Consider the following 24492-nt stretch of genomic DNA (forward strand, 5'->3'; position numbering starts at 1 on the left):
TAATTACTGTGCTGGTTCATTTCCTTGCTTTTTCCTGGTTGGATTTGGAGATGGTGCTGGGATTGAACCATTTTGCAAGAGCAGGCATAGATAGGTAGGACAAAATTTCCCTGCAAAAAAGCTCTTTTGCCTTCCTGCATGAAATATCTCTCTCCCTCTGCAGTCACTGCCTCCTGCAATCACTTGTAATCATAGCCATTTGTAATGTTTTTGCAACCCCCTATAGTATTGTTATTTATTTTAAACATTTATATCTATCAGCTCTATACTGACTATCATATACCTGTACAGCATGTCGATCTGAGCCGCTATAGACAGATATCTGAGGTGGCTGTGTGCGGGAAGGGGAGGAAGTTGTGGCGATGGTTGTTGTGCATGTGGAAGATGTTGTTGTGCTTGGTTCATTCTCCATAGCTGTGGAATGATTCTTCCACCTGATGAGGAAAAACAACAACACAGAGGCATAAATGGCTCAAATTCATGCAACATTCCGATGCTCAGAATCTGAAGAGAAACATGCAAGCTGGTCTGGTCTAAGGAGAAAGTGCTGGACTTTGCCTTAGGAAATGTAAGGTGACATCCCAGGCCACCCAAGGATGCAAGACCCAATATTTCACTTGCATTTTCACATCTGCAGAACATGAGAACAGCTTGCATCACAAGGCTGTTGTGGATATTTCAAAAGTAAAGAGCACCCATTTTTAGCAAGGTCACTTACCGAGCTTTATGACCAAGCATGCATTTGAATCCGTGTCTCACAATCTAACAGCACAATCCTATATATGTTTGCTCTGCTTCTGAGTAAACATGCATAGGATTGTGCTGTTAGACTGTGAGAATCCAGATTCAAGACTGTGCTAATGTGTTCAATAAGGCTTACTCCTAGGTAAGTGTGCATAAGATTTCAGCATAAATCCAAAACAATGTTACCACCTCACCACACCGGCCCCCATGTCATCACTGTTCAGTTGATCGGTTCTGCTGCATGTGCTTTTGCTATGCAACATGAAAACATCAGCTGCAAAGAGCCAGACCTTCACTACAATTGTCCCAAGGCTGTGAAGTGACCTCTCTGGTGAGCTCAGAAACTGCTTTCCTCTCATGACATTGTGGAAGGGGCACAAAACTCATCTCAGAGGGCATTTGGTTGCTGCTTATCTGTAGGCTGTAATTATTGGGATGGATCCAGATTCAGGTACATGCAACTGGGCTGGCAGAAGTGGACATCCCCACTCTCTTCTCCCCACAACAGTTCCTCCAGCTCCCTGAAAATGCTAGATAAGAGTGCCATATGACCCTGCTGAACAGGGTAAGTTGTGAGGAATGCTGGGAGTTGTGGGGCTTTTTTTTGTCTAAATATGCATAGGAGTGTGCCTTTATGCTGCAATCCTATACACCAAGGGCGGGCAACCTGCAGGCCTCCATATGTTGTTAAGACTCTTAAACCCATTAGCATCAACCAGCACCGCCAATGGTCAGGGATGAATTGAGCTGCCTGCAGCCCAACAACACCTGGAGCTTCACAGGTTGCCCATCCCTGCTATACATTTACTAGGAGAAAGTTCTATTGAATTCAGTGGGGCTTACTTTGGAGCAAACATGTATAGGATCATACTGTTAGCCACCCCATTACACCAATTTCTAGATGGGCAATTGTATTTGTCTGTTGTAGTAACAACAAGAGAGAGTCTTGTGGCCCTGTAAAGACTAACCTATTTTATTGTGGCATAAGCTTTTGCAGACTGATAAAGTGGACCCAAACCCATGAACGCTCATGCCACAATAAAATGTTTTAACCTTGCTCCAAGGCTCTCTGCTGTTTAGGCTACAGTAGCAAGCCACTTCCAGCATGGGGGGAACAGCCCAAGAATAATTTAAACATATAAATGAACGGCACAGCAGGCAGAAATCCAACCACTGCAATTCAACCCCCATCACACAGAGATACGGGGACTGAGCTTGGCGGCGATGGTAATCTGGCCCTGCTGACTTTCTACCCGCCACACATTTTATTTTGCTGAAACGAAGTAGCCACCCTTCCCCAGCAACCGAGAGAAAACAGGATTATGAAGGGGATGCCACTGCACATGCTTCCCATTCCCACCGCCTGCGTAGGGGCGCTCCGCGGGTCTTCGCTGCCCGCAAAGCGGGGCAGTGCCGAGAGAAACCGGTGCCTGGGCCCGGTGCCTCCCCAGTCCCCGGACAAAAGCTCGCCCCAGGGAGAGGCTCGTCCCACCGGGCCAGCGCCCGCCTGAGGTAGCAGTTCGCGCGTGCACCGTAGCGGCCCCCTCCCCCCCTCCGCGCGCGGCTCATCTACCTCAGCGAGAGAGAAAACGCACCCGCTCGGCGCACAAATCCTTCACTCCGCTTCCGCCATCTTCTCGCCTCCCTCACAGGGAGGCATCGCGCACGCGCCTCGCAGCCGGGAGGTCGGGCTCGACCTCCCCGGAACAGGTCACGTGTGAATCCGCCGCTCCCGTGTTTTCGCTCTCTGCTTGAGCCGTTATTCAGTTTGCGAAGGTCCATCTCTGGAAAAGCACTGTTGTTGTTCAGTCGTGCCCGACTCTTCCTGACCCCATGGACCACAGCACGCCAGGCCTTCCTGTCCTGCGCTCTCTCCCGGAGCGCGCTCAAGTCCATATTCATGGCATAGGTGATGCTGTCTAGCCATCTCATCCTCTGCCGTCCCCTTCTCCTTTTGCCTTCAGTCTTTCCCAGCATCGGGGTCTTTTCCAGGGAGTTTTCTCTTCGCATTAGGTGGCCAAAATATTGGAGCTTCAGCTTCAGTGTCTGTCCTTCCAAGGAGCACTCAGGGTTGATTTCCTTTAGGAAGGACTGATTGGACCTCCTTGCAGTCCAAGGGGGCCCTAAAATGACACGTTTTAATAAATGGAGGCTGGTGGCTCCGATTTCGGTGGGGCTGTAAGGCCATTCTGGGTTTCAGTCAGAACCAGCCACGACTTGGATGGCTCCTTTAGAGTTCTGGCTGGTTCTGACTGAAACCCAGAATGGATTTACAGCCCCACCGAAATCGGAGCCACCAGCCCCCACTGGTTGTAATATTAACACGGACTCTTCCCGTGTGTGAACATGTCTCCTTTTTGGCTTTTTCCCTTCCAGAAGAAACTAAGTCCGGAGTTCCAGTCCTCAGAGCATTCCACCGAGCAAGCTCCATTAGCTTCAACCTCTCATTCCTCCAAAGTGCATGTAAACCAGGCGATATTTATATAGTGTACTATCTTTATTAGGCCAACTGAAAAGATAACATAAAATGTGCAAGCTTTCAAGATCAGCAGATCTCTTCATCAGGCAATTTACACATTTTATTTCTGCTGATCTTTTGAGTTGATCTAATAAAGGATGTGGATTTTTTTTTAATGTTCTTTGTGGCCAACACGGGTGCCTTTGTTTTTCATATGACCAAGCAGTATCCGTAATCCTCAAACAAGTCTAAATGCGTTTATACACACTGGCTTCAGCCACACTCTCAGGTTTTAAGGCTCGTACTCCTGTGTACGTAGATTACGCATCGCAGAACTATAAACCTCCATAAAACCACCACTCGGCGCAACAGTGTCGAGCATGCGCAACCCGTCCGCTATCTTTGGAAACTACACTTCCCAAAATCCCCCGCGTTCCGGCCTTTCTGGGCCTTGTAGTCTTCCCGCTCCGTGGAGGCCGTTGGCCTGTACCAACGCATAAGAAGGCTATGCGTAACCCTTTGGTTGGGTATTCAGGTGGTAGTGAAAACTCAATGCCTGCAGCATTAGGAGCCTTTACTCGGCTCCAAGAATGGCTCGGGGCGGAGAAAAAATTATTCGTGGGTGGTATAGTCCGTTAGTCTGGTACAAATGCAGCTGGGAAAGGGGTGGTTGCGGCTGAGATGGTGGTAAGTCAGGCGGCGGTTCGCTCGTTTCCCGAAAGGAATAACTCGGCTCAGTTTCACCGTGTGATACGAACGCATCTCGCTCGCTATACTTGGATACACTTCCGCTCGAAACGTCTCTCACTCACTCACACATACGAATGGTTCGTCCCGGTGTCATCTCCCTATAGTCTGTGAAGTGGTTCATTCCATATCCCTTCGCGTCTCCTCCTCCGTCCGGCGCCTCTTCCCCCGTTTCCGCTCCAGGAGTTTGGCGCGTCCAGGGGAGGGGAGGGGGGAGCATGGAGTAGAGAGGAAGCTCGCTCTCGCGCGCGCTCAGGGGGGGTCGCCGGTCGCGCGCCCGTTTCGAGCAGCGGAGGGCGGAGTGGCGCGAGCCCGGCGTCCGTTAGAGCGGCTCCTCTTTTCCCGGTGGCGGCGAGCGGGCGCGCGCTGCTCGCTCCCTCTCCGCCACAACCACCCCCTTCCGCAGCTCCGGGGTGGGGCCGGGCAGGGCAAGGCAAGGCAAGGCAAGGCAAGGCAAGGGGGCGATGCCGACTCAGCGCGAGAGCGGCAGCAACAGCGGCGGCAACAGCATGTCTCACCCCGGCCTGGGAGGTGGCGGAGGAAGCGGCGGCAGCGTTGGGGGCCCCGGTGGCCCCGGTGGCGACAGCGCCCATCAGGTCCGCGTCAAGGCTTACTATAAAGGGTGAGTGGCCGGCTTGGCGGAGCGGGAGAAGGAGGGTGCGACCGGTGCGGGTGACTGGATTGAGGGAGGGCGGACGGAATAGAGGGGCTGCGCCTCCTCATATAAATAAATACTAGGACTCGCCATAGATCCGCAGTCGGTTCAGGTCAGACAAAAGGAAGCTGCGTTTCACACAGCGCGTGGTTAGCCTCTGGAATTCACTGCCACAAAATGTGTTCAGCTCAGAAAAAAGACGGGTAGGGGGAGACGTGATAGAGGTGTTCAGGATGATGCAGTGTGGAGGAAGTGCGTAGGGAGACACTTTTCTCCCTCTCCCATGACACTGAAACTCGGGGTCATCCCATGAAGCGGAATGCTGAGAGATTCAGGACAGATGAAACGGAGGACTTCTTCAAACAGCGCGTAGTTAAACTGTGGGATTCGTTTCCGCAAGATGTAGTGATAGCTACCAATCTGGATGGCTTTGAAAGGGGATTGGACAAACTCACCGAGGAGAAGGCTATCAGTGGCCAATAGACCTGATGGCCATCTGCTCCCTCCAGTATCAGAGGCAGTGTTCCTGTGTACACCAGTTGCTGGGGGACATGGATGCTGTTGCACTCATGTCAATACTTACGGGTTTTCTACAGACAGCTGGTTGGCCACTCTGTGAACAGAATGCTGGACTAGATGGACCTTTGGTCTGATCCAGCATGGCTCCTCCTATGTTTTTATGTGACGATGGCCACTGGCTCAGATGGCTTTTTTTTAAGGCCTGTTACTAGCTGTTAAACTCTTGACAGCTGCGTAAACCTCCATATTGAATGGCATTATATCTCTGAGTAATAATTGCTAGGATAGGTGGGAAAGGCAATTGCCTTCATGCCCTGTTCCAGAGGCATTGGGCTGGCTGTTTTTGGTCTGGTTCAAGAAGGCTCTTTAACTATGAAATGGGAAGCGTGGGAATTGTGCATCCTGACCTTGAGGATAAAAGAAATAAGGTACAGGTGATAGGGTTATCTCTTATAGGATGACAAACTTAGGGGTTGGCTGTGGTAGGAAGGATGCCTTGACACATTATACAGACAATGCCAGTGAGGTAAAAATGCCAAGTTTATAGGAGAACGGTTTAGGTTGCTACCGGGATGGGGTGTTGGTATGGTGGACCTTATCCTTGGGGCAGTTATGGAAGGCCAGATGGCAGCACACTATCTGTCTAGGCATGGGATTTTTAAACACATGGGTTGGATGGGATGGATTTAATTACCAAGGGAAGAATAATGTGGGAAGGCAGGATTAATTGCTCACAGCTTGGAGAGCAAGTAATGATCCTTTGGGGTGGGACCTTAGTAAGGTGAATGTTCATGGTGAGGGAAATACTCATGCTGTGAATAGTGTAAGGAAGAAAAATGTCTGTGGGATGTAAATTGTCAGAGGAATGCTGTTAGGAGGGATCCACATGAGTAGGAGGATTGTTCATAGAGTGAGACAAGCATGCCGACAATTTCAAAAATTAATCTCAGTGAAGCAGTTCGGCTTCGTAAAAGTGTAGGAGGGCTGAAATCTGGGCTAGCTCTTAAGATAAGAGGCATGCAGTATGGATTATGTAGAGGCTGAATTACCACTTTATGCATGGTACAGTATTTTGTGGTTCTTTGCTTGTGCCTCATACCAGGTGTATGTGGTTGTGTGGATTCATTTTTTTAGATGTGGCAATGCAGGATATGAACACTTATCCCAATTTTTGCTGTCTCCTTTTAGTTCAGGCACTTTAGGAGGGATATGGCAATCTTAGTGGATGGCAAAACAGCAAACATGTAGTAGGTAAGTGATGTATGTCTTGGAAATGGGTGTGAGGGAAATACAGAGGTGTGCTTAATGGGTGTACTGAAGATGAGGTTGAATAAGGTTAGTTTTTTGAATTGTGGATACTGATCAAAATTAAGAAAGGTATGGGAGAAGAACATCTGAGCTGTTCCTTGAGAAATGAGTTTTTGAGCTGCCCTTGCTGGACTTCGGTTAGAATTTTCTGCAATGCTAGTAACACAGGTATCGTGTCAGTAAAGGGATACCAGTAACAGTATGTAGGAAAGACCACAGAAATGAGTTGCTGGGCAAGGATGTAGTTCTGTCGGTGGGGTGTGACCACAGATTACTTGGAGAATGTGATTATAGCATGCATGAAGTTGTCAAGCCACTCTTACCTGGTGTTTTTTTCTTTGTGTGTTGGTGTTTACACCTAAAGACAGAAAAAAAGGGAGTTGGTGCTTGCTTTGAATATGGTTAATTTGTCTGCTCTTGCTATAGCAAAGGAGTCTTTATTGTTTTGGGTAGTTAGAAAGAACTCTAGTGTTAATTTCACTTTCAACTTTGAGCCATTGTTTCTTCTCACCGCTATATAACAAAGTTGTGTGTGACCTGCTAAAGAAATGTTGCTATTCCCATCTTAACTTGAGATAACCCTTGAACGTTTGACGAGCTTCTCCAAACTATCAGTTATTGTGACACAAGGTGCTAAAGTGTGTTACTGGCTTTGATGAGAAACCAGGGACAGGTTAGAGTTTTAGATGATTTTACTACTTGCCAGGTGTTTCAGAAACTGATCAAATAGACCCTTGCAATGTACGAACCTTCTTTATAACTCTTGCTTCCCATGACATAGGGCCATTTGTAACAAGATGTAGCTGTACCACATACCCTAGTTTTCTCTTACATACTAGCAGTCCAGACCTGACTTTAGCCATGTGCAAGTTCAGAAGTAGGGCAGGTTGCTGGGGATCATCCTCAGTCACTGATCTGTAGAATCTGGTAGGTAGTCAGATCTTTCTGTATGCATACTATGCATTTTGGCTGTTGGTTTTCAGTGAACTCACTGTCCACATCTTCATCAGATTGATTGTATAACTGCTTTTGGTAGTAGCCATTACATCATCTGTGCCAGTGAGTTCAACTGGTTATGTAGACTGTAATGAAGTAGTATTTTCTTGTCTTAAATTGGCTGATAAAAATTAATTGTGTATTAGCAGTAAATAATCCCCCCCTTTTGTTCCCTATCCCCATAATCTTAGACACCTTTATGTCAGTTGCCTTGTGTTTACCAACTTGCCCGGCAGCCATGGGTGAGTGCAGGAATTCCATCTAATCTCCCCTCCTCCACAGCTAGCATGGAAATGCAGGCTAGTAAAGAAATGTGCTTTTTTTTAGTAGTATCTCTTGTGGATTTTTGGTGGGGCCGCGGTGGCTTAGTGGTTAAGACGCTGAACTGCAGACTGGAAGGTCGGCAGGTCAGCAGTTCGAGACCCGAGTGCTGCGTGACGGAGTGAGCTCCCGTCTTCAGTCCCAGCTCCTGCCAACCTAGCAGTTCGAAAGCAAGAAATTGCAAGTAGATAAATAGGTACCGCCTCGGCGGGAAAGGTAACAGCGTTCCGTGCACCTCGGTGTTCAGTCATGCCGGCCACATGACCACGGAAGCGTCTTCGGACAGCGCTGGCTCTTCGGCTTAGAAACGGGGATGAGCACCGCACCCTAGAGTCGGACACGACTGGTTGGGGACACCTTTACCTTTTACCTTGTGGATTTATTTTTAAGACTGCCCCATGCACTCCGAAACCACCTCAAGTATTAATTGCACCATGTATTAATAAACTGATTAAATCTGCAAATCAATAAAACAGTACTTCTGAAAAGAGTCTCTTTCTGCTTTTATTATGGTGTGTGAATGAGTTGCAGCAGGCAATACCTTAGAGGAGATATTTCTTCCTGTGAGACAAAAGGAATGTCTCTTAAGATGGCATCTGCTATCCTGCTTTTTAAGTACTTTTGTTAAGAATAATTAACTTTTTTTAAGAACCTGCTCTGTGGTTGGGGACACCTTTTTAATTAAAAAAGGGCTAGTTGTTGCAGTCCTAGAAACCATGCTTTTAGCCTTGATGTTTTGTGTATTTGCAGTTCTGAAGAGAAAATGTATGTGTGGCTTTCAGCAGCTGCTTTCAAAAAAAGATCTCCAGATTTTCTTCTGAACTAACAGTGGTAGCTGCATGGGGTTGTGCTCAGTGAACCTCTCCTGGAAGTGTCAGGTTTCATCACACAGCTGGTGGGATGATGCAGCAAGAGGCAAAGATCCGTGTATCCTGTTGGAACCTGGTCAACTAAGCTTACTCACTAAATAGGCATTTACCTAAGACTTCTCTATATTTTTTCATGCTTCACTTCCCCCTCCCCGCAATATACTTGGATACTTTACTGCTGACAGTTGAGCTCCAGCTGCTTAGCAGGTCTGTGGAATTCAAATAAAGATGGTGTCAAGCTCCTAACGGTAGCATCCTTGTTGTTCTGTGCCTTCAACCCAAACTATAAGGCAGTCCGTGATCTTAATGACTATATAGTGCAAAACGTAGAACTATTGGAACTCAGTATAACACAGAAATGGAAAAAACATGGGAAATTTGAGTAGTTAAATATTTAGTCAGTACCTTTGTAGTACCTTTTACATTTTCTCACCCTTTCTGTTGTGCCTTGATATTTAGAGGCCCTTTGGAAGCAGGCAATTAAAAAAAACAAAACAAAACACCTTTCTCCAGAAGAGTAGCCATCTTTGTCAGGTTACACAGCATCAACATAATGTTATTCTAGAATGAACTCTTGTAATCAATAACTTTTAAAATCAAATTCATAAATGGCCTGAGGAGGTGGCTACACATGAGCAGCCTTGCAGCTAATTACTGGATGATGACCACTGTATCTGTGCCACTGTCTAGTCACCTTTCACTTGTGCTGTTTTCCTTGGACCTAGGATCCCAAGGGAAATGATAAGAATAACTGCCATGCCACTAGCTCAGTTAACTTTCTGGTTTAATGGGCCTGACGAGCTGGTGTCCAGTCCTGTCTGTTATTCTTATGAACTTGGCCACAAATGTGCCTCAGCTTCATTTTTTGCAGCTAGGAGAATGCCATGCCTTATCATACTGTTGTGTAGTTTGTCACTTGGGTGCCTGGCCCAGGGCCATTGGCACTTGCTGCAGAATATTAGGTGAGAACTAAAATAACATGGCATTATTACCATAAATCAGTGGTAGTTCTCATTTCTGTGGTACAAGGAAGCATCCTTCTTGTACACTTTCAGGTGGCAAATACCTTCTTTGTGGAAGAGTAAAATCTGGCCCTTGTTGGGAACTTCCTATGTGTTCTGAATTTTGTAGCCTTGAGCATTTAAGCTAGCAAGCAGCTAGCTTAAGTTACTAGATGATGGGAATGGGAGATCAAGGTTTTCTGCCTGTGCTAAAATGTTACCCGCTTACAGTGTAATCCTATACATATCTGCTCAAAAGTAAGTTCCATTGAGTTCCATGGGACTTACTACAGGTAAGTGTGTGTAGGATTGCAGCCTAAAGTGAGTGTGTTTCAAAAATGTGCATTAATCTCACAAGGTTCATGTACATTTTAATTTCTGATCATCTCTGACTATAGAATAAAGTTGGTGGTAATTGAGAGAACACCGTGCTCCACAGCATGCACTTCAGACAGCCTTGGAACTGAGGTTGAAACACAAAGTATATACATTCTTAAATATAAAGTCTCATGGTCAATGAAGTCTGTTAAACATAGTGACCTTTTAAATGTTAGGTAGTGTCTATGTTGATCATAGAAACTAGCCTTTATGTGACTTTATTAAAGAGTTAAGTGACATAGGGACTGACCTATCCTTTTAGCTCTAAGGCCAAGTCTATTGCTGTCAATGTAATTGCAGTTTAAGTAAGTATTGGTTCTCAGGGCAGTCACTTCTTCCTTTGGGTAATCCTCAGTATTCACAGTAGGCTTTCCCACCTGGTTTGCATGTAACAAACATGAGTGAGTAAGTGTACTGCCTCCCATACACTTGTTGCTTCTGCTTTCAATCAACCCAGGAATACCCTGTTCCAGAATTGTTATGATGGCCGAACTCAGGAGCTCTGGGTTGTTTAGGGGTTAAACACTTGCTCATGGTTTGTTGTTGGGTTAACACTGGGTTGTTTAACCCCTAAACACCCCAGAGTACCTTGGTTTGGACATCACAATAACCCAGGAACAGGGCATCCCTGAGCTGTTGTTTGAAAGTGGAAGCCACAAGCACAGGAGAAGCAGTTCGCTCACTCCTGCTCAGCCGTGGCAGTTCCTGAGTTAAACAATCCAGGAATTACCATTGCATGTGAACCGGGTCTCTGTCTTACCTAGCAGGCAATGATTGGGTTCAGACAATCGCACAGTGGGAAGAAGCCGTTGTGGCTTCTCCCCCCATGCACGCAGCATGCATGCGGGAGAGGGGAGAAGCCACGATGGCTTCTTCGCCCTGCATGATCGTCTGAACTCACCCAATGACTGAAAAGAGAACTACTTGCCCATATCTAACAATTGTCCCAGAACATCATTGTTTTAATAATAGTTACCATCTTAGAGAATTTAAATAAGAGCACCATCATTAATCTTATTCATGGTAAAATATCTTTTTAAAGAAGCTTACGTTAAAAGTTGGATTTTCTTATAAAACATTTTCTCACTTCAATTCCTAAATACGTCAAGTCAAAAAGGAGCGAACAGACCCCCCCACCGCCGCCCTTGGTGCCATCTAAGCAGTACTCTTACCATGAAAATAGTTTCACTGCTGCTCACTAGACTTAAATTAGTACACTAGACTAGACCTATTTCTTAACTTGGAAGAACAGTTAGAGCTAGCATATACTTCACAATTATTTTCTATTTATAACCTGCCCAGTATTGAAGACTCAGCTTTAGAATAATGACACAGCTGGATTTTTCAAAATACTTAATTCGAAAAAAGAGTAAAAACTTTGTGCACTGAATGTAAAGGCTTTAACTTGCTCTAGGGTTTTTAGTGTGACACATGTACATTTTGGGCCTTTCTCATTGCATATTTGGAAGTCTTTTGTTTGATACCTTTTTAAGCTATGCCAATTTGTATGTGTGTTTGATATTCAGTGCTGTGGATTTTAAAATCTCAGGAAAAGTACGCATATTTCATTTATTTTTTTAAAAAAGTTATACTGCCCTTCATTCTGTTTAGAACTTCAGGACAGTGTACAGCTAAAACCCTTAAAATGTGTGGGTGAACTTGATGGCCTGGCTTGCACATAACTACCCATGAGTTGTTTAAACCATGGGTAGTTAGGGGCACATGGGAGTGAGTGAGCACACTGCCTCCTGACTGCTTGTTGTTTCCACTTTAGTGAACAACTGAGGAACATCCTGTACCTGGATTTGTGCTCTGTGATGTCTGAACCTGGCACTCTGGGTTGTTGAGGGAGAAGTGGAAACACCACAGTCGGGAGGCAGTGCACTTGCTCTGGCACAACCCCAACTTGGCATGCTTTAAATAACCTATGCGTAGTCCTTACATGCGAAAGAGGTCATCATGGTATTCTTAAATTGGGAAGTTCTGAAGTCTTTAACTGGGTTCATTAATATATGGGAGGTTTTCTTTCTCTTTGGTGTTCTGTTAACTTTTACCTGAGAATGTTAATGCAGTCTGCAGCTGATTACTACATCTGCATCTAGAGCTGAAATGAATCACAGAGGGAGTTGGTTCATGATCTTGGCATAAACAGGTACTGGAATTACTTAGTCACAACAAAAATTATCACACTTGTGGTATTGGATGAGATGTCCCCTTATCTTTACACTTTCCATCTCTCTTCCTTCTTACTCTTCCGTGTTTTGTAGTTTCTGTGCTGACATTCTCATAGACTGTTTTTCTCCTCGTATTTATAGCAAAATCTTAAGAGTTTGAATGGATTTCACAGGTCATCTATAGCACCTAGCAGACATCTCGTTTGAAACCCTTCCTCCAGCAATGGTTAGCATAATGACCAGGATTAAGCCATAATAATACTAAATTATATTAAATATTTTAATTATTTGATTTTATATTAATGTATATTTCATTTTACTGCTTTTAATCTGTCATCTTCCCAAGCCTACAGTATGAGGCAGGCTAAAGAGCCATAGAATCATAGAATAGTAGGGTTGGAAGGGGCCTACAAGGCCATCGAGTCCAACCCCCTGCTCAGTGCAGGAATCCAAGCCAATTTAATAGTAATTCAAGCACTGCACTGAGACTACATAATATATACCTAAAACATGCTTGTCAGGTATCTATCAGGCTTTACGTTGAGAGACTCCAAGAAAGAAGATTCCACAACTTTCCTAGATTTCTTTTGTGGTTGACAATCTGCTGTTTGCAAGATAACCACTCCTTGCATACTGTGGATTTGAACCCACTGACCTGAAATATGTTGCTGCTGCATAAGAATGTTGCTTCCAAAGCTACTGATATGGCCAGCTGCGTTTGGCTGTTTTAGCACTTTACAATGTGAGTTTGGCTTGGGTTGCCAAATGTGGAGGGGAACTTATTCCCATAGTATTAGATTAAAACTAATATTGCTATTCTAGTTTATTACATTTTACAGATTACACTGTGGGATAGCCATATTCATGAACAATTTCACCGAGTGGTAGAGTGACTTTCACTTAATATGATCTGGATGTTTGATGGGAACATAGTGTCCATCACAGGTATGTGTTGTTGCTTAAATGTACATATCTCATTTGGTATTTGGCTTATGTTGGCTGTATTTCTGCAATAAATGTTTCTTGTGTTGAAGCAATTGGACACAGGTTTCACTATGTGCAATCTTATCTACTTCTAGTGTTCTACAATAATAGTGGTGTTCACTTAGTAAGGTGAAATAAAAGGATGCCAGTGCATCTATCTTAAAAGTTACTTGGATTAACTTTAAAAAAAACAACACAGTATATATAAGAACTGCTGTATTTTTTAAAGCCAGGCTTTAAATTTCATTTGTCTTATTACATATTCCTTTAAACATCTGATTTTAAATTGTATCTGAATATAATACAAACATCAAAGTCTACACTAAGACCTGGTTCAGGCATAACAACTATTGTGGCTTGTTACATGAATGAGCTGACATAGGCTTGATTAGACTCTGGTTTGATATACAGTTTGTTAAAAGCCTGTGGTTTAAATAAACCACCATTTGGCAGGTTGAGACATAGCATGAATGGAAGATTTAATTCTCTTCCCCACAAGTATGAAGGGAGCGGGGTGCGCATGAGCCTTACACTTTTGCCAGCTCATTTATATATCAACAGGCCATGGTTTGTTGCATCTGAACTGAAGCTGTCTCTTCAAGTTGGATCCATGATCCTCTGTTAGATGCATTGAATTAAAGCCTGCTTTTCTATGTAAAAGAAGAAGCTGGGGACAATATACATACATCTATTTAAATTATGAATATTTAGACTGTCATCTAAACAGTTTGGACATTTACTTTCTGTATCACAGACACTGTTCTGCTCAGTAGCCACCAGTTCTTGCTTTTGGAAAATTCTGGGCACTTAAGTGTTCAAGGGTGCTATCCTATGGCCACTAGACGGCCATAGGATTGGTTGGTCAGTTCTCGGAGAACTGCCTCCTTCCCTGCCCCCTCATAGATGGTGGGGATAGTTCCCGGGCTCGTAAGAGCAGCGAAGAGTGCAGCGAAAGGGGGTGTTCCCAGGGGCGGGGAGTGCGGAAGTGCTGGTACTACATTTCCTATGTGTCGCCCTGCCTCCCCACCTGAAATCATCCATCTAGCTGCGAATGCAGGGCGGCTGGAACACAGAGGAGAGGATCCCCTCTGCGCTCCTCCCACTGTGCATTGGTAGGCGGTCAGCTGCCTATCCCGACAGGATTGTTGCCCAAGTGCTTAAGGAGCAATCCTGTGGCCCCTAGACATTTTCTGAGAGGCCATAGGCTAGTGGGGATTCCCCCCTCAGAAGGGGGAGTCTGAGATCCAACCCCCCACCCCCTTGCAGCCCGCACCGAAGGAACTACAGCGGCTGGCCTCCAAGGTCAGAAAATGGACCATGGAGAGGGGGGAAAGGGGGCATTCTGATAGGTGGGCAGGGGGGTAGACTGAAGAGGTGAGGATACGAGCTATCCTGAGCTTCTTCCAGCTTCCTTCCCTCTCCCTCCGAAGTGTGGTAGCTAGATTGACAGAAAAGCCCGTTGAGCAAAAAATGCAAGGTGGGAGGATGGGGAGGCGAAGATTGCCTCTGTCACTCCTCCTGCCCTGCATTGGATGATTGGAAGCCTCTGAGTTCAGGGGCTTCTGATCATCAAGAGTGTAATCGATAGGATGGTGCCCTGTGTGTGTGTGTGTGTGTGTGTGCGTGTGTGTGTGTGCGTGCGCGCGTGCGCGTATGTAAAGAGAGAGCCAAACAAATTCTTAATTTCACAATTGCTCAGCTTAGCAGATAAAGATCTTTTAGTGCAACTCAGGTAAGTGGGCTGCGTATCCAGAAGGTCTGAATTATGCTCCTGGGTAGTATAAATGCTCCATTTTGTTGCAAAAGGGTATACTTAGTCAATTTGAAAGCATACCTGTCCAGAAAATATAGAAATTAGAAAATGGAAACCCTGAGTTAAATCATTGATTTAAATTGCTTTGATATTAAATCAAGCCACCCTGTTGTAAATGAATTTTTATTGAATTGTGTGTGGGGAAACCATGTTGTTAAAGCTGGCATCTTTAACCGTTGAAAGCACACATTGTAGTATCTTAGCTGAATTGGTGACTGGAAATGCTTTATTCTTCTGGAAACCTTTGCTTCCATTTCTATTTCTTCTTTTGTCATGCCACAATAGGTTGTAAATCTTTGGGCAGAGCCTTGTTTTACATCTTTATAGCATTTAACATTCTAATAAGCAGTTTTAAATCAAAAGAGGAACAAATAAATATAAAATTCACGGTGTTTCTGTAATATGTGGAAACATGAGGAGAAAATCTCACTCTTCATCCTCCCACTTTGTTCATAAGAACAAAAAGATTGTCAAAGTAGATTAAACTTTAATCTCAGAATAATGAGATAATGTCCTAAAATACAATTGTGGTTTTCAAATTGATTAAGGCAAGCTCCAGAACTAAAGAAATTGTCCTTTTTTATACCTAGAAATTCTATAGAATGTGCTTTGAAGTCTTCCAGCACTTACTTTTAAGCTAGTTTTGGTGATTAACATCTTAAACTCAAATTTGAAATGAGGCTACAAAATGAGCTGTGCAACTGTTATATCATCATTGTGCCACGCCAAAAGCTGCTGTTTCATCTTTTGCAGTGAAGGGGTTTAGTGCTCTTCTAACCAGCTAAGGACGCAATCCTATCCATGTTTAGACAGAAAAAGCCATACAATTCTGAGCGTGCTGGGAGTTGTAGGACTTTTCCTGTCTAAACATGCATAGGATTGCATCCTACGCAACCTTACAGTTGTTGAAGTTCTCCATTTTAACAAAAGTGCTTGGCTATAGTCTGATGCGTTCCCTTGTGTGTGAGAATGCCCACTCCCAAAATTCTGCCTACCTGCAAACATGTTTACAAGAATTGGAATACATACTGGCAGAGAATATAGCTAAAAAAGCAACTGTTACAGATCCATGTGCATTCTGTCCTGTGTGTGTGTCTCAAGTCTCTAAACAGAATTTTAAACTTTCAAGCTCTGATAAAATCATGATGGCTCCAATTCCTAAATTTGTTGTCCCAATAAAAATATTAATAATGATGAATGTTCATTTCAGTAATGTTTGTAAACATAAAGTATAGTGATGTATATTTGTATTACTGTATTAAGTTTTATTTATTGCTTGTACACTGTCTTGTGAGGGCTTTAAGTCTTCGAAGGCAGTTTAGAAATTTGCTAATAAATAAGGAAAACTCTGAGAGGTGGAGATGGTTTTCTTAACATGTAGAGGAAGTTGTTTCCTTTAAAATGAACAGGAAAGCAAAATGTCAACAAATTTAAGCTTTTCCAGAAAGGAGGCAGCTATATTATGGCACTTACAGTTGCTGTATTACTCTGGGCATCTTCTTGTCTTCTCCCACCCGTTTTTCTGTTCTGCCTGCTTGTACTGGAAAGGACCCGCCTTCCCGTAATTAGAGGCTAGATTATGACCATGCCTAAATAATATACTGGCCACAAAGTTGGAAAGCACAGTGAGGTGTTGGCTTCCATTGTAGTTTTGTTTTTCAGTTGCACAGAATTATCTGGCAGACTTCCATAGTGGCTCACAAGCGTTAGGATTTGGAGTGGATCTTATCTTTCCTGTTCTGTGCTCTGAATAATGTGCTTTGCTGAAGCCTTCCAAGAATTGTGTTATACAATAATTGTAACAAATGTGAAGAAGACTCCAAAAGATGACCTTGGAGGCTTAATGTGAGGTTGCCTTTTCGTGTATGTATTGATTTTTTTAAAAGCAATGCGCTGCTAATAAGTGGAACAAAGTATCAGTATTTTTGTTGCATGTGTACCTTGCTAGGATTTAGAATAATTGAGCAGGTCTGGCACATGTATTGCTGTGACATAAATAGGACGGATCTTAGTTTTTATCATAGTGATTGACATTTAATAATCACAGTAGGAAAACTTCAGCATAGGTAGAAGCATATTTATTTCCTCCTAAGTGCAGTCCTCTTGTTGTGAATAGTTTTAAACTAATGGCAATTATTAGAGTTCCAGTCATTGTTAACAGTAAGAATTGATTGTATAGTGGGTAACTTAAAAATGTTTTAGAACTCTTGACACTTGTGTTTTTGATTCTATAGTTTTTAATTCATGAGAGTTCTGATGAAGCAGAGAATAAGAATATGAAAATAATGTCTTTGTAAACACCTACAAGGAATAAATAGATCCTCTTGCACAAATCAGAATGTTTGTTTTGGAATACAGTAACCAATGTGGAAGAGTTAAACGATATGGAAGGAGCAATCTTGTGCCCCCAGGACAGCATGGGGGGGGCATAGGATAGTTTGGTTTCCTGGCTCTGAGGTAGGAGACAGGGCTCTGACCTTGGAGCCAGGAAACCGTGCTCCCCACTCTCTCCCCTCCCTGTCATTGGTGGCATGTAGAGAACTGTGCTGGCTACCTCTCCGTGCTCAGAAAACAGAGTGTGGAGACAGGGAAAATGGGGCGTTCCCGGGGGCAGGGAGGGGAGGAGACTGGGGTGGCTGCGCTACGACCTATCCTATGGCTGCCCCAGCCGCCTTCCCTCCCTCTTCGAGGTGCTGCTGATAGATGGGCGAAATTGCCCGTCTAGCAGAAACACAGCATGACTGGAATGCGGAGGTGAAGATGGCCTCTTCTGTTCTCCTGCCCTGCTTTGGATACTCAGCAGCTTTGGAGGCTGCCAGGTATCCACACAATGCTGCTTAGCTGGATTTTTCTTCCAACTAAGTAGCATTAATAGGTGGCTTCTAAACTTGCATGGAGGATGTTAGGTATCCAATTTCATTCTCTGCTGTCTTGCATATTGGATCTGTTCACAGACATGAAAGCCCAGTGTGGGTTATTTAACCACAGTGAGGCTGCGGTGTGTGCAGCCACCATTTTGAATATGCAACCCCTGCTTCAGGGTTGTCATGTTGTGCAAACCTGGCGACTGTAGGTTATATGAAGGTTCAACAATCCATACATAACCCGTGGTCTGTTTTAGGGTTATGCTAAAGTTGTTTAACCCTTGCATAACCCATGCTTGCGGGGTTTGCATGACATGACAACCCCAGAGCATTTGGTGCTGCAGCTTGTCATTGGGTGCTTCCACGGGGGGGCTCTTAGCACTACCGATGGGAAGACATTGTACAGCTATTCCAGCTTTTCCTCTTTTATCAGATTTTCTGCAGTAGAAAAAGACGGAAGAGGTGGTGGGAGGGTTACAAGTGAAAGATGTCTGGACACGTCCCCCTTACATTCTGTGAATGAGGCAGGGCAATATCTTGATTAAAGCGTTGTCTGGAAGCACCCATGGTGTGGGGTGATATGTGACATCTAAAATGCACCCAATTAAAGAAAATCCTCCTATCAAAGGGGCAGCAATGTAAGTATAGAAAATATATATACTGTGAAATCTGTTTTAAGTTTAGGTATTAACAATGTCATGTAGGCTTTTCAGATTATTTCCATCAGCATAATGATGGGTGTAATGCTCCATGGCAAGAGAACCATAGCTAGAGCTTCACTTGCCATCACTGAACATCTGTGTTTGGAACTCTGCATTCTGTTCTACTTCAGAGATTCGACAGTATGTAGATATTGCAGTTTATATTTATGCAGGTTAACAGTGGTGCGGTTCAGACCTATGTGCATGGAATTATTTGTGCATAGGCCCTATGCAAATGTTATGTCCACATCTGGCCAGGTCAGAGGCAGGTCAAGCACTTGCTCCTCTGCCATGTGTAGGCTCTACTCACAGAAAAGTTTATTCTAATTCGGTCAGAGACAGTAGTGCTGGTTTGGGAATGAGAAGATTTGTTGATTCTTAAGGGGAACCTTTAATTTTCTCTCTCCCCACTAGCATTAAAGAGCCAGTAGCTCTTTAACAGTAGTCGGGGGGGAGATGGAGCTTAGTCAGCATTCATGAGAGCTCCATGAGCAATTTCACAAAGCAACATTCAGGATGTTTGTTATACACAGTCTCACAAAATTCAAAGGGGAATATTCCCATAAGAATGCAAGAGCTATGCTGCATAAAAGCAAGGGTCTATATCTAATCCAAAATCCTGTTCCCAGTAGCAGCCAGAGATGTCTCTAGGAAATCCACCAGCAGGGAATTAAGTCAACCATTCCCCCCCCCATTGTATGTTTTTAATATCTGCTATTCAAAAAATATACTGCCTCTGAAAATGGAGATTCTATTTAGTCATCCTGGCTAATAGCCATTGAGTAGTCTTATTTTCTATGAATTTCTTAACCTGTCTAAGCTAGCTGGTAACACCACATCTTATGATGTTAGTTCTATAAGTTAACTATGTGTTGTGTGAAGTACCACTCCCCTTTGTCTGTTCTGAACCTACTCCTGTTCAATTTCATTGGGTGACCTTGAGTTCTGGCATGATGAGGGAAGAAAAATAACTTTATTCACTCTGTCCATACTGTTGATAATTTTGTAAATCTTCATCTTGTCTTTTTTAACCTAATGTTCTTAGCTGTCATGCGCTGTAGAAATTACTGTATTCATTACTTGGGGTTGAGGGCTCATGTGCATTCAGAGGGAGACCATGGTTCTGTTTTTAAAAAAAAAAAAAAACCTAGCTAACAACATCAGATTTCTACTGAGTCATACTGTTGGTCCATCAAGCTCAATATTGTACTGAATACTGAGGTATGGTCCTTCCCTAAGCACACTTCTCCTGAATTCTGTATTAAATATCCTGATGCATGTGAATAGCAAATACAGATTGTTCAGTCAAAAACTTCACAATCCTTAGGCAATGGAACCTCCACCCTACCACACCAGGTCCTGTGCCAGGGCACATTCTTTCAAAGAATGATCTACAGTGGAGATTAGCACAATTAATTTGTCTTGAGTAAATGCAAAAATTTGACACAGAACGGGAACTAGAATGGTGTCTTCAGAAGATCTTGGCAGGGGGAACCACTTCAGGTTCAAAAAAAGAGAAAAAAGTTGCAAAATGTCCTTCAAGGACATAGGTGGAAAGAGTGATTAAACACACACACACACACACACACACCCTGTACCTGTGTTTTCCTAGTGGTCTTTTTAACTATGACCAAATTTACAAAAATAGTTAGGTTTTAATGGTTGTCTATAGGTTGTGTATAGTTTTTCAGTCTTTACAGTATTTGAGGCCATGTGAAGTTTTCCTGTTTTAACAGAATAGGTTGGTGTGCTGTTACATCAACCTGTCACTTATGCTTCTATTTTTTCTTGACTTTTTTTTCTAGGTACACACTGAAATAGGTGCTTCTTTCAGTGGTATTCTGTTCTGATCCTTTGAAACTCTTTCCATTAATGTTCTTCTTTCCATCTCATTTGTTGATTAGTCCTCTTGTAATTCTCATTCTTCACTACAGCTAATATGTACTATATAGATAGTGTATGTTGTTCTTCTCTTCTGAATCTTTACAGAATTGTATGGTCAACTTTAAAAGATATGTACTGTGAATACAGAAATTTCTCCTCTGTTTGTCTTTGGCAAGCTTTTGATACTTAGCATCTCTAGCTATGAATACGAAAAAGACAGGTATATGCTGTATCCCACTCCCCTTCCTTCTTTTGACTTTACTGTACAGAAGTCAAGATTGCTTGATTAAATACTGGTGATGATGGCAAGTGGTAACTATGTAGCCATTAAACTGAAAATGCATCAAAATTGAAAATGTAGACTATATAGAGTGTGAGAAAATCTGCTAACATGTGTAATTTGTAGGGGCCTCTACCAAGAATTGCTAGGATCCCACACTTTATAGAATTCCCCCCCCAAATAATCTTATTGAAATATTTAGTTTAACTTTGTTAAAATTGAATGGTGCTAGGTATCAAATGACTTCTCAAGGGCTAAGAGAAACTGAGAGGCTAGGTAGGCTACTATCTCTTTCTGTAGTTCAAGCAGTAAGTATTGCAAAAATCATGGGCACTTAAATATTTGAGGCTGGCATCTAAAAATGAGATTCCTTTTTCTGCTTTATGCAGGCCTGGCACTTAGAAATTGAAATAATGTACCAGGCCTGGCACTGAGGGCAGGACTGATGCTTCCATCACCATGACATTAAGGAAAATGTGTTTAAGACTCCGTTGTACAGGTAATCAAAAGCACGTGCCTTGATAAATTAAAGGAAATAGAGTTTATGCAATACAAATGGATGTTCAGTTCTGAAATTAATAGTCTGTTCATTGGATTCTTTCCAGGGACATTATGATAACCTATTTTGAACCTTCCATCTCCTTTGAGGGACTGTGTAATGAAGTTCGAGACATGTGTGCCTTTGATAATGAGCAGCTTTTTACCATGAAATGGATTGATGAAGAAGGTAAGCTAACAGAAGGCAGAATTACTTCATAAATTACTAGTATTTTTCACCCAGTACCTCTGTTCCTCCTTTCAGAGCTGAAGTGGCAAGCATTCTGTTTCCTCTATAGCCTTTATTTTCCTGTAAAAAGAAATTGGATGAAAATTCACAATATGATAGTCCACAGATCATCTAATGAGTCAGTTTGAACTACTTCATGCTCCATGACAGTTGTAGCTATGCCCATTTCCAGAACATCCAAACTATAAATATGAAGAAAGAGAATTTGATACCTTGGTAAAAGTCAGAAGTTTAATGAATCCCTGTTCTTTAAGTCAGTTAACTGCATATACTTCTCTAGTTCATCATCTCCAAATTACATGGAAAATGAATCAGAGGAAAGTGGATACCTTCCCATAAGCTTTGTGGAAGCTTTTGCTATGTCTGTCATGTATTTTTGGCTGTGCCTGATGTCATTACCTTTCAAAGAACTGCCGTCTGGAGTTGTAGATCTCTTATACTTCTAAGATGCCAAATGTTTAAACTTACCTGTAGAGGAGAAGTTGCTCTGTATGCTGGTCAGTAAGTCAAATAAGATCATTAGCTCAAGCTGCTGCCAAAGTGTGTCACAGTTAAGTTCAAGTGAGGGAAGGTAATATAAGAGTTTGCAAGTGAAAACACATGCAAATAAAGCTATTGGACTGGAAAGTGGCAAGACAAGTTCCTTATTGTACAAATGACCCACAGTGTAAACTTCCTGCTATTTAATCTCGGTTCAGAATACTAGGATTAGTAGGGAAATCATGTGAATTGATACTCCATTTAGGTTTTTATTTGCATTTGATCAGATGCTTTGACTCATAGGCAAGATATTAGGGCAGCCCTGCGATTTCAAGGGAAATAACTCAAAGCATAGTCCTTGGGGGGGCGGGGTGCACGCATGCACACACACCAGTGTTCAGACTGCAGTCATTAATGTCTTTAGATTTCCTTGCATCCATGAGAGCTAGAATCCTAATTACTTTTAAAAGCAAAACCTGGATTATAGACTTGGACAATATGCATGGGCTGCACTAGAAATGCCTAGGAGGTTGCATACTAGATGTGTTGGTCATTGCTGTTTCATTGAATGTACTGTATTAGTAGATCCTGATTCATCGATGGTGTGTTTACATTGGAGTGTAAGAACCTGATTTTAGCCTCTTTAACATCTGACCCATTTCCTGTATTCTGAAAGGAAAGACTTTGTGGAGATGGCGGGATAGAGCAAGCAATTAATGTTGGCACACCTAGAAGCATTGTTATATAAAAAAGTAAACATTAATTCTGGTGCTCTTAGTAACGGGGAGGATTATAGGCACTAAATCTCCTTAGGCATATTTAAGAACACCTGCCCATTTTTCTTTTGTAATTTTGAAACTTGTGCCACAGTTTTTGTGCTTGGCTGAAGAAAAACTGGTTTGTTCTCTCATTGTGTCTAAATGAAAATACCTCTTTAATATCTGGTATTCATTTCTGTGGGTGGTTCAATGCTTGTCTTAGCTGGCCTGTTTACGATGCTTTGAGTACAGTGCAAAGGAAGAGATGCAGTCCTTGAACTTCGGGTGACAAATATATCTCAAATGACCAAGGATAATAAATTCCGAAGTAAACAAATGAGGAGAAACAAAATATTTTTACAGAGGTTATGTAGCCTTTTATCAGATAAGAGGGCCATTCCATGTGTTATGTAGCTGTAAACTTGGGTTGGTTGCTGCAGCTCATCCCAGCACTTTGGCACGTGTACATGTACAGTGCATGTATTTGCAAACATGTTTGTCACATTCATGTTACATTTTTACATGTTTTTAACATGCTCAAGTAAAACTCATAATGTTTGAAACAGTCCTGTAAGAAGCTAGTTAGTCGCTATGTAGCTGTGGGAATATTTTTTGTCAGCCATGCAAAGTTTGCTTATGACTTTTCTTATTGACATATCAAATAGATCAGCAAACACCCATAAATCCTGCTGGATGGGAGTGGGGAGGGGAGAAATAATTTCTCCAGGTCCTTTGCCCTCATTTTGTGAGCTAGTTTTCCAGTCTTGGCTCTGATCCACAGCAGCTGCAGCCATGTAAGTAATGAGCAACACACTGGAATTCTCCAGGTCTAGACCAGATCTCCTTCTGTCTACTAACAGCTTCTTTAGCAGCTTAGAGCTTAGCTGGTCAGAGGAGCAGGAGGGTGGACTCTCTTTGTGAGTCATGAAAGTAAGCAAAGGAACGTTTCTGGTAGTCTGCTTGCATTCCAAGCTGAGTTCCAATGGGGAGAACCAGTGTGTGTGTGCTTTGTGTAAAGCCACTTAATTCCCTCTCTCCATGGGTATGGTAGTTCATCACGATAGAGAGAGATGGAAGTAGCTGGTATAAATGTGTATGTTCAGAATATCACATATAAGTGCTATGTAATACCATGTTCCATGTTCAAAAAATATTAACTTCATATTCCTCTACAGTAGTAATTCCTGTATTCTTTATTTGGGAAACTGAGGCCTTGTATAGAGATGTGATGGTCTAGGAAAAAACCAGGAAAATTCGGGGGAAATGGTTGTTTTCTGAGGACTGTTTTTGTTTTTTCCTGAAAAAATTGAGAAGTTTTAGGTTATGAAATATTTTCTTTTAGAATTTAAGACAAAGAATTTATATATTGTTATCCAGGCTTTACTCCCCCCAAAATTATTTCTAAAAACTATGAAATAAGAACACTCTTATAGAACAACTAGAGATGTAAAATGTCTGGGAAATAATGAAGCCATGGAGGAAAATCTTTTTTTAATCCTCTCTGTAAGATTCCCAGCATAGTTAGTTCTTTCATTTCTTATTAAAATTATAGATCTAACATATATTTTACTGATAGACATTTATGCTCCATTTCCCAACATGTGAGTAGAGTCAGCACTGAGCATGCTTGACAGTAAATGTGCATTCTTGACAGCTTGAGTTCTATAGAGTCCTGTGTTTCTGATGCTGTAGCAGTCATTTAATGTAGTTCTAATCTATTCAGACAATAATTACACATTTACTAACTGAATTTACTTTTAAAAGTTTTAAA

General features: G+C 42.7%; 2 protein-coding genes across 10 annotated transcripts in view; one reads left to right on the top strand and one right to left on the bottom strand.

Annotated features, from left to right (window-relative positions):
- Positions 1 to 2402, bottom strand: part of PHC3 (polyhomeotic homolog 3) — a 94117-nt gene extending 91715 nt beyond the window's left edge. For 5 of the 6 annotated variants that reach the window (XM_084841534.1, XM_084841535.1, XM_084841538.1 and 2 more), the window contains exons 1-2: positions 2318 to 2402; positions 284 to 434 (exon numbers count right to left, since the gene is read on the bottom strand). In XM_084841534.1, the coding sequence (XP_084697660.1) occupies positions 284 to 412 (129 nt within the window). In that variant the 5' untranslated portion in view covers positions 413 to 434; positions 2318 to 2402. The remainder of the gene's footprint in view (positions 1 to 283; positions 435 to 2317) is intronic. The other variant, XM_084841539.1, reaches the window with a different exon arrangement.
- A 1712-nt stretch (positions 2403 to 4114) lies between these two features.
- Positions 4115 to 24492, top strand: part of PRKCI (protein kinase C iota) — a 51805-nt gene continuing 31427 nt past the window's right edge. The window contains exons 1-3 of one of the 4 annotated variants that reach the window (XM_084841544.1): positions 4120 to 4571; positions 6312 to 6374; positions 21302 to 21423. In XM_084841544.1, the coding sequence (XP_084697670.1) occupies positions 6349 to 6374; positions 21302 to 21423 (148 nt within the window). In that variant the 5' untranslated portion in view covers positions 4120 to 4571; positions 6312 to 6348. Of the gene's footprint in view, positions 4572 to 6311; positions 6375 to 18328; positions 18470 to 21301; positions 21424 to 24492 lie in introns of those variants that run through there. The other 3 variants (XM_084841542.1, XR_014788786.1, XM_084841543.1) reach the window with 3 other exon arrangements.

Source organism: Heloderma suspectum, chromosome 3 (genome assembly GCF_057233095.1).
Source record: "Heloderma suspectum isolate Gila_16-S chromosome 3, 16-S_ref, whole genome shotgun sequence".
NCBI classification, from domain to species: Eukaryota; Metazoa; Chordata; class Lepidosauria; order Squamata; family Helodermatidae; genus Heloderma; species Heloderma suspectum.